Source organism: Pinus tabuliformis, chromosome Q (assembly GCF_031772625.1).
Source record: "Pinus tabuliformis cultivar Carrire ecotype Pingquan chromosome Q, CPIR1, whole genome shotgun sequence".
Classification (NCBI taxonomy): Eukaryota; Viridiplantae; Streptophyta; class Pinopsida; order Pinales; family Pinaceae; genus Pinus; species Pinus tabuliformis.
The window spans coordinates 731,562,848-731,575,924 of record NC_142296.1 but is presented as its reverse complement, the minus strand read 5'-3'; the positions used below and the strand labels follow the sequence as shown (position 1 = coordinate 731,575,924).

The 13,077-nt window shown below is 32.4% G+C and overlaps 1 protein-coding gene across 1 annotated transcript in view; it reads right to left on the bottom strand.

The window, feature by feature from the left end:
* LOC149221610 (uncharacterized) overlaps positions 1 to 9,936 on the bottom strand; it is an 88,690-nt gene extending 78,754 nt beyond the window's left edge. Inside the window, exons 1-2 of the mRNA XM_089387430.1 lie at positions 9,827 to 9,936; positions 9,399 to 9,634 (exon numbers count right to left, since the gene is read on the bottom strand). Of these exons, the coding sequence (XP_089243556.1) occupies positions 9,399 to 9,634; positions 9,827 to 9,936 (346 nt within the window). The remainder of the gene's footprint in view (positions 1 to 9,398; positions 9,635 to 9,826) is intronic.
* Between the last annotated feature and the right edge of the window lie 3,141 nt (positions 9,937 to 13,077).

Sequence of the window (13,077 nt, the reverse complement as noted above, 5' to 3'; positions counted from 1 at the left end):
GGCGCCTCTTAGCTACTCCTATAGCAAGTTCCAATCCTGGTGGAGCTTTTCAGATAGAAATTATTAGGCCGTATGCTGGGATTTATCAGAAACATCAATGCTTGTGGGAAGCATAGGTGAGAGTTTCTATTGAATGAATTTCAACATTTATCCACGAGTCATTTCTCTCTTGGTGAAATGATTACCTAATTTTTTTTAACATGATATTGGTCTACAAAATGTTTAGTTGAACGTAATTAATTCCTTATCAATGTTATAGTGTTAGATATAGTGATGCTAATACTATTTTTCATTCGTATTGATCATGGCATTTTATTATCTCTTTACTATCAAGTTTTACTTTCAAATTGAAACAGAAAAATGAACTTAAGTTGGAAACATGGGAATAAATTAGAGAATGACCTAGATGATATACAAGTTTTATGGTGCTTAGTTATGCTATGGGTAGATGTTCATATTATACATTGATATTATTTTCAGAGGCTATGCTTATGTACATTTCTTATCAATGATTATTTGTTCTTTGAACTTTTTTGGATGATTTGTAGTTCGACTCAGGTTTGCAATATATTGAGGTGTTCTCTAACTTTACTCATCATCACACAACTTTTCAATTATTTGTAATATGTATGGGATTTGCAGATCAACCATGCAAAATTGATGATGTAATTATTATTATTATTATTTAGCTCCTACTGACCTCTTGTCAATATGATAAAGATGCCTATTTTGACTAGAATGACACTAGATTTACTTCATAGATTTACGTTCTCCTACTCTTATCTGCCAAAGTTTTTCCTCCCTCTCTGTTCTCCTACTCTTATCTACAAAAGCTTTTCCTCCCTCTCCATTGCAGTTTGACAACTAAATATTAAACCTATGATGCACTATGCACTAATTGCGATCATTCAACTTATAGAACTTCGTACAACCCAAAATATTACATAGTGTAATGTACAAACTATTACCTTCCACATTGTGAGTCCTCCTATCGACGTTTCTTTGCACCTCTCAGTGCAAATACTAGTTTATATATAGCTAAGAGTGAGAGTGGAATATTTTTACTACATTTCCTTCATAATGGGTTATTCCTACCAAGAGTGAGAATATTTTAATAAGTAAGATTGTGTTTATGTTAGATCAGAAAATTAAAAAAAACATACATCATAGTTTTTTAGCCATCTACAAAATTTCTCATCTTTGACGATCTATACTATCTAAAGTTTGAGACCCTATTAGATGAAATATTAGACATAGACTAAGTGAGATTATTATTGTTGGCTTATAATGATTTTAACTAAAAATGTATTTTCAGATTTGTAGTTTATTATAGCAGACGTTTTTTTTTTTTTTTTTTTTTTTTTTAATTTAGAAAATATTTTGTTTTTATTTTTTATTTTTAAAGGGACATGTACATATCTATCTCATTACTAGATTGTAGAATGCACCTCTTAGTGCAATGAGGTTTAATTCCTCTTAGTGCAATGAGGTTTAATTTTTCTTACATATTTGGATTTATTAATTTATTGTTTTCTCTACTTATGCACAGAATAGATACAATGCTTAAAATAGAGAACAATGAAAATAAATATACACCGCGATTGGATTTATTAATTTATTGTTTTCTCTACTTATGCACATAATAGATACAATGCTTAAAATAGAGAACAATGAAAATAAGTATACACCGCAATTTACACCACATATGACCTAGTAAACCCTTTTAGGAGAAACCCAGCTCGAAGGTGAGGTTGTTGTGCTATCCCTTTCTTTGAATAGGAAATGATGCAAATATGAAGGAGTGAGTCAAGTTTCTCATTGAATGCTATAAAACACAAACCCTCTATATTCTACTCTCTTTGTATCATTCTCAGCGACTTTCAGCTATTATATGGAACAAAATGCTCTCGAATAAAATGGAACTCTTCTTCCTCCTACTGTCTTGATTATAGTACAACTCAATAGCTAACTAGAGGTTAAATTTAACCCATTCATCCCTTAACATGAGTTACAACTCGACCCTTCTAGAGTTTTATTCATCATTCCCACATGGAAATCCCATTTTCCATGAGTAATTATGGTGGTCAATCACAATAGATCAACTTCCAAAAGGCATAACTTTTGAGTTCAAATTTTGATTGATATCAGTATTACACTGTTGGAAAGGTATTCAAGTGAGAATAGTGCCAGAGGGTTTTTGATTCTAATTATCCAAACAGAGTCCTGATGCTAAAACTTCTCCTGTAAGCTAATTTCTTTGTTTTTTCCACCTTGAAAGCATTTAGATGGATGAAAAATAATATAATTATCTGATCTAATTAATGAAAGATATAAGATTAATCTTCAAGTGATATGGAAGGTAGTTATGAAAGATTTTACTTTGATTAGGAGGGCATTATCTTGGAAGGTGGGTGAAGGGACCTTGGTTTGGATTGGGGAGAACACATGGGATGGAAGTAGAAGAGATTACCTTATATCACAAAAAATGATTCAATCACTAAGAGATAGGGGTTTTTGCATGCTTTCCCACTTTGTAGATCCACTTACAACTTCAATACAAAGGCGAGGACGACTTACAACACATTGACTAGACTTTATAGTTAATGAAATTTGGATTTTATGGAATGGATTTTTATCATGTTAAGAAATGAGTCATTGTTCAAATCCATAAATGCTAGGATGAGCTAGCTTGGTCTTTTTCTCCTTTGGGGTTTTAGTTACCTATGCTTGGATATATGTTTTAAAGTATAAATAAAGGGTGAAGAGAACCTCAACGGTGGTTGCACTATATTTGGAAGTTGAAATGTATTTCTAAAGAAATCATATTTATGTGGTGTTTATTGATGAACAAAGCACTAACTTGGAACAAATTATAGAAGAGGATTTTGAAGGGGCTTGGTAGATGTGCTCTTTGCAAACTCAGTGAGGGGAGAAATGATCAGTTGATCATGGATTGTGACTACTCAAAATAGGTGTCATGGGAAGTGGCTATATTAACAAGATTCACAAATGTCTAGTTAGGGGATTCTATTGAAGTAGGATTGAGGAATTGAAAAGGGAATCAACAAACATTTTTTTTTAAGGATCTTTAATTATTACTAACTCGGGGGATATGGTCGGCTAGAAACCTTTCAATTTTAAAGAAAAATACATTCTTGTGACAAAGTGTGGAGACAATGCATTCAAAATGTTGTCATTTCTCACAATAAGGAAGACGACTCAGTAAGGGTAATAATTCAAGAACAAATTGACAAAAACTTTCCCTAAGCTTATTTTATGGGGTGTCACAAAGAGATCTTGCTATATGTTGAAGGGGAGAGATCCTATTCTTTGCCGATAATTATTCCATTAAGTTAACGAAAAATTAAGAGAAAAATCAAATCATTATGTAGAATGACACTAAAACTTGTATTGTCGCTAGCAAATAAAAAATGAATTAACAATTTACAGTATTTGGTGGTTCTTAAGCTGTCATTAAATGAGTAAAAGATAAAAGATGAACAAAGATGTAATTTTAAATTCTCTTTTAGAAGAGGTTAATGGTTTGAGAGTGTTTTTCAACTATCTTGATTTTATGTAGCGGGAAAGAAATATAAAAAATAATAATTTATCCAAAACTAAAATAAAATTATAATGCAATATGGTGGTTGGGATGATAGCAAAAAAGTTAGTCACCATTATTAGCGGTAGAGCCCGATAGGGCTTAAAGACCGGGTCCGAGCATGCCAGTAGGCGTGGGAGGCCCGCGAAGGAGCGGTGAGCTCTGTAGCGTCCCCCGTACATTTGCGATAGCAATTTCTCTAGAATCAGAGCAAGAAACTTCCCCGAGTGCGCGCTCAAAGATCAGTTGGAGGGTGAAATTTTGTATGATGATTGGCTGCGCGTTTTGGGTTGAGGTGGTTTTGTGGAGTGGTGTTGCGAGGGAACGATAGCCATATAATTGGCAACAGGGTCCAGATTCTGCTAATTTTAGGTCAGATTCGATTCCGCTAATTTTAGATCAGATTCCGCCGAGAACAGGTACGATACTCTCAGATTCCAATCCTTCCGAGGCCACATTCCGATTTTGAGGTTGACATTGAAGAGCAGTAGATGGCAGGGGATTCCTAAATCCACCTTTATTGTATAGTTAATGCCCTTGATTATTGTATAGTTAATGACCTCCGAGTCTCCGACGCTTCGCATAAAGTCACATCAGAACAAGGAGTAAGCTCTTGAATTTCCTGCTGGCTGGATTGAGGCACCTTATTTTATGGGGTCAATATTTAATTTACTTTACATTATTCCCGGGGAGATTTGTGATGCTTTCATTACTTAATAATAGATAATGATATTGATATTATATGTTTTTGTGATTTGTTCCATCATAATATGCCATATTTAAAATATAAATATATTAATAAATAATTTATTATTAATCATACATAAAATATTTCAAAATTTATTTTTATACTAATTTTATACAGAAAATTAATTATTAGTCATAAATAAAATATTTCAAAATTTACATTTATATAACATAATTAAAATATAAAGTAATTTTAATTAATTTTTTTTTATATTTTTATTTTCCATGGTAAAAGATATGTATAATTTGTTATATGGTTAATATCAAGTTAGTATATAATATCTAAAAAAATACTAATAATAATAAAAAAATTAATATGAATTCTATATTTAATATGGAGTTGACATGTAACATATATATATATATATATACATTTAAAAAAATACTTATAACAAAATAGTTCATTATTATATATATAGAGCATTTTATGGATATCTATTTTCTACTTAGTGAGAATCATATGTTGATATTTTAATATGTAGAATGTGAATCATAAATAAAGTATTTCAATGTCAACTATTAAAAAAACTGTGGTTAAAACATTTTAATAGTGTTGCTTAAAACCAACATAGATTGATCTTAATTCCGGTTCTACCCAGGGCCAAGAGGAATTATATCTTTTGGGTTGCAAGTCTTTTCTTAGTTTTTCAAAATAGTTGCATTTTGAGAGATTTAATCGCTCTCAATGCTTGATAGATCCAAGTTAAGATAGATTTATGTTGTTATATAACAATTTTTTTTTTTTTAAATGATGATTTATGTTCTCAAATGGAAACATTGACTATAAATGAAAAGTGGATAAGTTTTGGACTCAATTTCAATTTTTGACCATTAAAAACTTGCAAACAAAAATCAATATATATATATATATATATATATATATATATATATATATATATATATATATAGTTTTGGACTCAATTTCAATTTTTAACCAAGAAAAACTTGCAAACAAAAATCATTATATATATATATATATATTTTTTTGGAAATTTGCAATTCAATCATTTTTTAATATAACATTTTAAATATTTATAATATATATATATATATATATATATATATATATATATATAATATTTTAAAAAATATTTATAATAAAAATAATTATAAAAAGAGATTCTTATGGATATATGTTTTTTACTCCTAAATATGATTGATTGGCATATGTATTAACATTTTAATGTGTAGAATGTGAAATATATATATATATATATATATATATATAACATTTTATTAGCTAAAAAATTTAATATATATAAAGAATTCTTATTCCATTAATAGTTTTTAAAGGAAGATTTGTACTTCATTCATTTTTAAAATATAATTGACATAACATTTTTTTAAGTCAGAACATTCTATTAGCTATAGAAAAAAGTATTTACAAGGCTATTGCTAAAAAGTTTGGAGGTCTCACTGCGACCGGGCTTGTTGACCATTTCCATCAGCGCAAAATAAATAGTCCAAAAAAGACATAATCTAACCGACCATAAATATAAAGGAAATATATGCCAAAAGGCTAACAAAATGAATAGAACACAAAAACAAATACTCAAACATGAGAGTTGATAAAAGTTCGGTTGTCTGAACCCATCCCAAGTGGAGGAGGGGGGCGAAACCAGTAGCTGATGTGTTGCTCAAAAGATTAACAAAATGAATAGAACAACAAAACAAATACTCAAACATCAGAGTTGATAAAAGTTGGGTTGTCTGGATCCATCCCAAGTGGAGGAGGGGGGCAAAATGAGTAGCTGATGTGTTGCTCTAGATGACCCAGCCAAGCCTCTAATTGCTCTAGCTTGTCCAAAATGTGCATATGTTCGCGCCAAACCACCACCACCCACCCCAAAAGATGACATTGGAAATATTGGATTTGAGCCAAGGATGCCATGACCGCCTCATGCTCCTCCCGCAAATTTTCTCATAGGATTCTAGTTGCATTTTCACAAACTGACGTGATTGAACTTTGGTGGCGCAAGAGGGATTGTTCCTTTTCCTTGGCGGTGGATGGTGTTCACGACGAGGTCCCAGCAAGCTCTCGGTTTCCTTTGAGCTCGAATCCACCTCCTCCCGCTTCCATTATTAGTGTCAAGGTTTGGGTTTCGCGACTGACCCCCTTCCACCTCCACCCAACCGTGAGCTATGTTGTGGTGTCATTTGCACACCTCAACACAAAACCTATCCAACTCCTTGGTTGCTTTCACCACCACAACAATAGCATCACCCCAACACCACCATATCACAACACATCCAACACCGACACCATCGCAACACCAACAACATCGTAACACTACAATACCACTGCAATGCAACACATCCAACACCAGCAACACCACATCACCAACACCACCGCAACGCCACAACACCATTACCACCGCAAAACCAACAACAGCGCAACAAGTCCATTGCGGAGATAAAATCTCTGCCCCCCCGGGCCCGATGACCTTCTTCTCTGGACCCTCTTCTTGCTCTATATTTGTCGCCCCACTCCGATTCAACCTCCGCAAAGAACACCTTCCCGAGCTGAGGCACCCGAGTGTGCTAGCCAACCCAAGACTGCACACTGCTGCACCCTTAAACTGAAGAGCCACCAAACACCACATGCCCAGAACAATGAGAGGCAATTGGGGTAAGAATTCCCCCAAATCCCCTTCGAAATTCCACACAACACCTCCAACACCAACAAGAATGTACCCAACAATAGACCACAATTCAATCAAGACACTAGAGGAGGGTCGTTGGTGGGTTGAGTTACAGAAGCTCGCCTGATTAGGAGGGCGCCACAGAGAAAGCTAGAAGATATACAAGAACAGAGGATGGACGACTCCCTCCTGCAGCCAGAAACCACCTCTGACATCATCCAAAGAGCAACAAGTCACCTTATCCCCCCTCCAAAACTTATCATCATGGCATCGCTTGGAGTCGCATGCCCCGAACTGCCATCGCTAAAGTATCATAACAATTCCCATTGAATTCCGTAGACTGCCCATTTCCCATCGACCTCCGTTTAAATGCACACGAGTGCGGCTAGCTGGGTTCACATGGACCGGTTGTGGCATACCCTGCCACACATACCTCCTACATGTCATGTGCATGGGAAATCTAGGGGGAGGCCAGGCTCAACCTCCACTATCCTCGATTTTTCCACCCCCATCGGGGTGACATATAACATTTTATATATATATATATATATATATATATATAGAGAGAGAGAGAGAGAGAGAGAGAGAGAGATGTTTTCTGCTTCCAAATATGATTAGAGAATGTATTTACATTTTAATGTGTAGAATGTGAATCATAAATAAAATATTTCAATGTCATTTTTTTTAATGTGGATCTTATATATATAAAGATAGCTAGAATTCTTATTTCATTAATAGGGTTTTTTAATTTTTGAAATTTATACTCCATTCATTTTTTAATATGGAGGTGACATGTAACATTTTAAATATTCATACCAAAATTATTTTAGATATATATAGAGAGAAAGATGTAACATTTAAAAAATAATTTGTAACAAAAATAATTATATATAGATAGAGTCCTATTCATATACTTTTCTACTTCCAAATATAAATGGGGCATGTATTAACATTTTAATGTGTAGAAAGTGAATCATAATTAAAATATTTCAATGTCAACTATGTATATACTATATAAAACACACACACATATGTAATTTAGAGGGTACTTTTGCTATTGAGAGGTCACTGGTTCAATTGTCTAGACACTTTAGGCTTCATGGTTGAACCCACAAGAAGTGATCATTTCAAGTAGATTTGCATGGTACAATATTATGTGGATGTAGGGTTCAGTGAACCACATAGCATATATATATATATATATATATATATATATATATACCAAGAGCCAAGAGGAATCAAATATTTAGATGTTAAAAAGAAGTTTGCATCTTAAAAAATTTGATATCTTTTGACATTTGGTAGATCCAAAGTTAAGATGGATCTATGATGATTCTACTTTAGAAAAGAATATACATCCTTTAAATATATAAAGAGAACATTTTTTCTTTAATATATTAGATTTAATGAAAGTGAAAAAAAAACAATTTCAATTTTTTTTCAAACTCTAAAAAACTCCACATAAAAAAGAGTCTACAAAAATATAATGGCATACCCTGCCACACATGCTTTCTACATGTGAAGTGCATGGGAAATCTGGGGAGAGGCCAGGCTCAAGCTCCACTATAGATTTTCCCACCCCCATCTGGGTGACATATAACATTATATATATATATATATATATATATATATGGAGAGAGAGATGTTTCCTACTTCTAAATATGATTGGAGAATGTATTTACATTTTAATGTGTGGAATGTGAATCATAAATAAAATATTTTAATGTCAATTTTTTTTTTTAATGTAGATCTTATATATATATATAAAGATAGCTAGAATTCTTATTCCATTAATAGGGTTTTATTTTTTTTTTATTTTTGAGATTTATACTCCATTCATTTTTTAATATGGAGTTGACATGTAACATTTTAAATATTCATACCAAAATTATTTTAAATATATATAGAGAGAGAAAGATGTAACATTTAAAAAATTATTTGTAACAAAAATAATTATATATATAGATAGAGTCTTATTCATATACTTTTCTACTTCCAAATATAATTGTGGCATGTATTAACAATCTAATGTGTAGAAGGTGAATCATAATTAAAATATTTCAATGTCAACTATGTATATACTATATAAAACACACACATACATAATTTAGAGGGTAAATATTAAGCAAAATACAATTAGGTAAATATTAAGCAAAACTGGTTTTACTTCTTGCTAGTTAGATGAGGACACGAAAATATCCAATTAACAAGATGTAAAATCAGAAAACCAATAACAAAAAATCAACTAACCAAGAAACGATTATTCACTTACTACATGATACATAATAAACAATCATTCACTTACTACATGATACATAATATTCATAGTAATAGTATATACTTAATCACAATTTGAATGTAACTTTGATAGCAGAGTCCATGCATAAAAAAAAAAGGTACAGGAATACCTGCCACAATGCTGGTGGCTGATCCCGTCTCCCCCGCATCATAATCATCGTTGTTGAGAGTCCATGTTCCAAAGAAGTTGGGGTTGGCAGGATGATAGGCCAAAGAGTAATCGCCAACAGAAATCAAGGAATCCGAGATGTTAACAAGCTCTGCACCGGCTGAGAGTGGTACCCATGAGCTGCCTTTGCACTGGTACACATATTTCCCTTCCTTTGTCCGGGCCTTCGTGTTCAGGCTGGGAATACAATTCAATTCAACAGAAAATATGCCTCAGTCATATTACGAGGGCCAACAAATAACAAAAAATTATAAGAGGAAAGATGAAATTTTGAAAACCCAGATCAGAATCCCCGCGAAATTCTCACCCAAAACCAGAGTTTACAGTTGATTGAGAGCATTTAGACTCTGAAAATGGTAATTGACTTACATATTGCCGGCGGGTGGATCCAAAAATGCTGCCATTCCAGGGGAGGGGATGATGTTTAACAGGAAAAGACAGACGACATATACACATTGTATATACATCAATGCGCCCATGTCTCCTACTTGGGGAAAAAATGTTGTGAAACTCGGTCTACCAAAGTAGTTCAGGCTGGTCCTCCCACATATATATATATAAAGCAACGTGGTGTGGGGTGCTGGTATAGCTGTTTATATGTTGGGCAGAGTTCATCCCAAATTGATTATCGTATGAGATTCAAAGGCAGAAGAAGCGGGAGGACCGGTTGAGGAATCCGGCAGCCATGCCGGATTTTAGGAAATCCTAGGAGTTTAATGAAGTTTTATAGCTCACAATTCGGTGTTGGGTATATATATCTAGTTGAGAAATTTAAGAGTTCATATTGATCTTTATAAATATCATTAATTTCATATAAATCATATATATATATATATATATATATATATTATTTGTAATTTTGTAGAGTGTTTTTCAAAAGTTTTATATTTTAAAACCCAGAATGTGATTAAAAAAATAAAATACTTAATATATTATAGTAGTTAAATAAATTAAATGGTTAGTCAACGTTCATAAACATTAAACCATAATAAACATCAAAATAAATGTTCATAAATATTAATCCATAATAAATATTAAAACACTTCATTATACATCTTACGTTGCTAAAATAAAAAAAGTCATAAAAACTAACTAAATTATAACTTTATTTTAAATTATTAAAATCTATTTTAACCACGGATCTAACATGAGCTTAGAGGGATCAAATTTTTTTAGGTCCTTCTCATCCCATGATAGATCTCAATGAATTTGTAGTCTCTCTCTGAAGTTCATATGAACTTATATTATCATATATGGAAAACTTAGTCAATAAGCATAGTTTTTTTTTTTTTAGCTCACATTACTTTTTTTATTTAGAGAACATTTTATTTTTATTTTAAGAGGGAGACATGTCAACTCCACGTGGACGACATACAAACTTACAAATCTCCATCATACTGGACGGTAGAGTGAGCCTCTAGGCTCAACCAATCTAGATCCATTTTCAATCCATATCTATGAAGTTTTTTTATTTAGAGATTATTTTATTTTTATTTTAAGAGAGAGACATGTCAACTCCACGTTGACGACATACAAACTTACACATCTCCATCACACTGGATAGTAGAGTGAGCCTCTAGGTTCAACCAATCTAGATCCATCTTCAATCCATATCTATGATGTGGTCAACAAACTTACACATCTCCATCACACTGGACAGTAGAGTGAGCCTCTAGGCTCAACCAATCTAGATCCATCTTCAATCCATATCTATGAAGTGCAAAGAGGGATACGTCCGGAGTTAAGATGGATCTAATCTGATACTTTTGCCTTCCATAATGAATTTCCTCAAGCCTGTAAATATGCTTCATAATAACAAATACTATGAACAAATACCATGTGTTATGCAATACATACTTAAACCCATCAAATGACTAACTCAAACTTATATACTAGTATCTACCTAAACCAGAGGGATCAAATCTCTTGAGATGCAAACTTCTTTTAGAGTAAAAAAATATTTGATCCCTCTCAGAGTTTGGTAGACCTGGAATTAAGATGGAACTATGTTGGTTTACTTATTTTTATGTAATTTTACTGATTCAAAATGTTTTATTGATAATTGTAATTATAACTTTTTATTTTATTTTTATATAACTTAACCCTCTCAAAATGTTAACCAATACATTGCATTAGATCTGGAGCTAAGATGAGTCTATGCTGGTTTAATTATTTTTATTTAAATTGATTGATTCAAAATGTTTTATTGATAATTACCCCTGTGACCATCACCCGATGCAATGAGTGCTAAGTGAACTATTCAAAAATCATAGAAATTAGTCAGTTACGACTACCTCTCATGGAAATGGTCATACGTGAATGATCTTACTTAACGCAGTTGAATCCCAAAATGATATCTAATATAATGCACTGCGTAAAACCCCCATACTTTAATTCAAAAAGAGTCAAGGGATCTCTACTTGAATGGTTCATGAGGCACAATACTTGCTAAGGTTTTGCAAATGGGGTAGCAAGCTAAGTGGGCTTGATTGTGGGGAAAAACTCCACAGTTAAGCGCGCTTGAGCCAGAGGAGTTCTGGGATGGGTGACCTCCTGGGAAGTCCTGGTTACCGGGTGCAAGCCCCGGAAGTGATGATTGATGCTATGTGATTCGTTCTCCACATTTCACTAGTTTCAATCCCACTTCTTCACCCCTGTGAGCATCACCCGATGCAATGAGTGCTAAGTGAACTATTCAAAAATCATGAGAAATTAGTCAGTTACGACTACCTCTCATGGAAATGGTCATACGTGAATGATCTTACTTAACGCAGTTGAATCCCAAAATGATATCTAAGATAATTATAATTATAATTTTTATTTTTACTTTTATGTAATTTGACCCTTTCAAAATGTTAAGCAATACATTGCACTACAACATTTTGATTTGGGCTAAAGTGTGTCTCTTTCACAATAATAATTATTTTTTAATTTTAATTTTTGATTTTAATGTTGACTTAGTCAACATAGCATTAAATTACATAACACCATACATAACATATCAAAACAACTTAGTCTAACTTATAGACGAAATGACTTTTTTCACGGCATTTTTTTTGTTTGTTAATTTTAATCAAAATCTGATAGAGATTTTTAAAAAGTTGTGTTTTGAGGGTGCTGAATCCATTTATGCATTCAAAAAAATATTTTAAACAACAATAAATCTTGAAATTATATTGCCAAATTTTGGTGAATTCCAGTGAAAAAGACAATTTCATCTATAAGTTAGGTTACACTTTTAAAAACATCCAAAACTTATGTTTTGAGGGTGCTGAATCCATTTATGCATTCAAAAACGTATTTTAAACAACAACAAATCTTGAAATTATATTGCTAGATTTTGGTGAATTCCAGTGAAAAAGACAATTTCATCTATAAGTTAGACTACACTTTTTAAAACATCATTGCCATACCTAAAGGAATTAATATATAAATTAAACATATACACATTTTAAAAAATATGGAACAAGATTCTTAATCATGGAGATTTACCAACACTTTACCACTGAAATTCTTAATCTAAAACTAGGTTTAGTTACAATCTAATGAGACAATACCATACCTTATAAGTTCATGTATCATTTTTTTTAATTAATCAATTTAATTAAAAAAATATAACT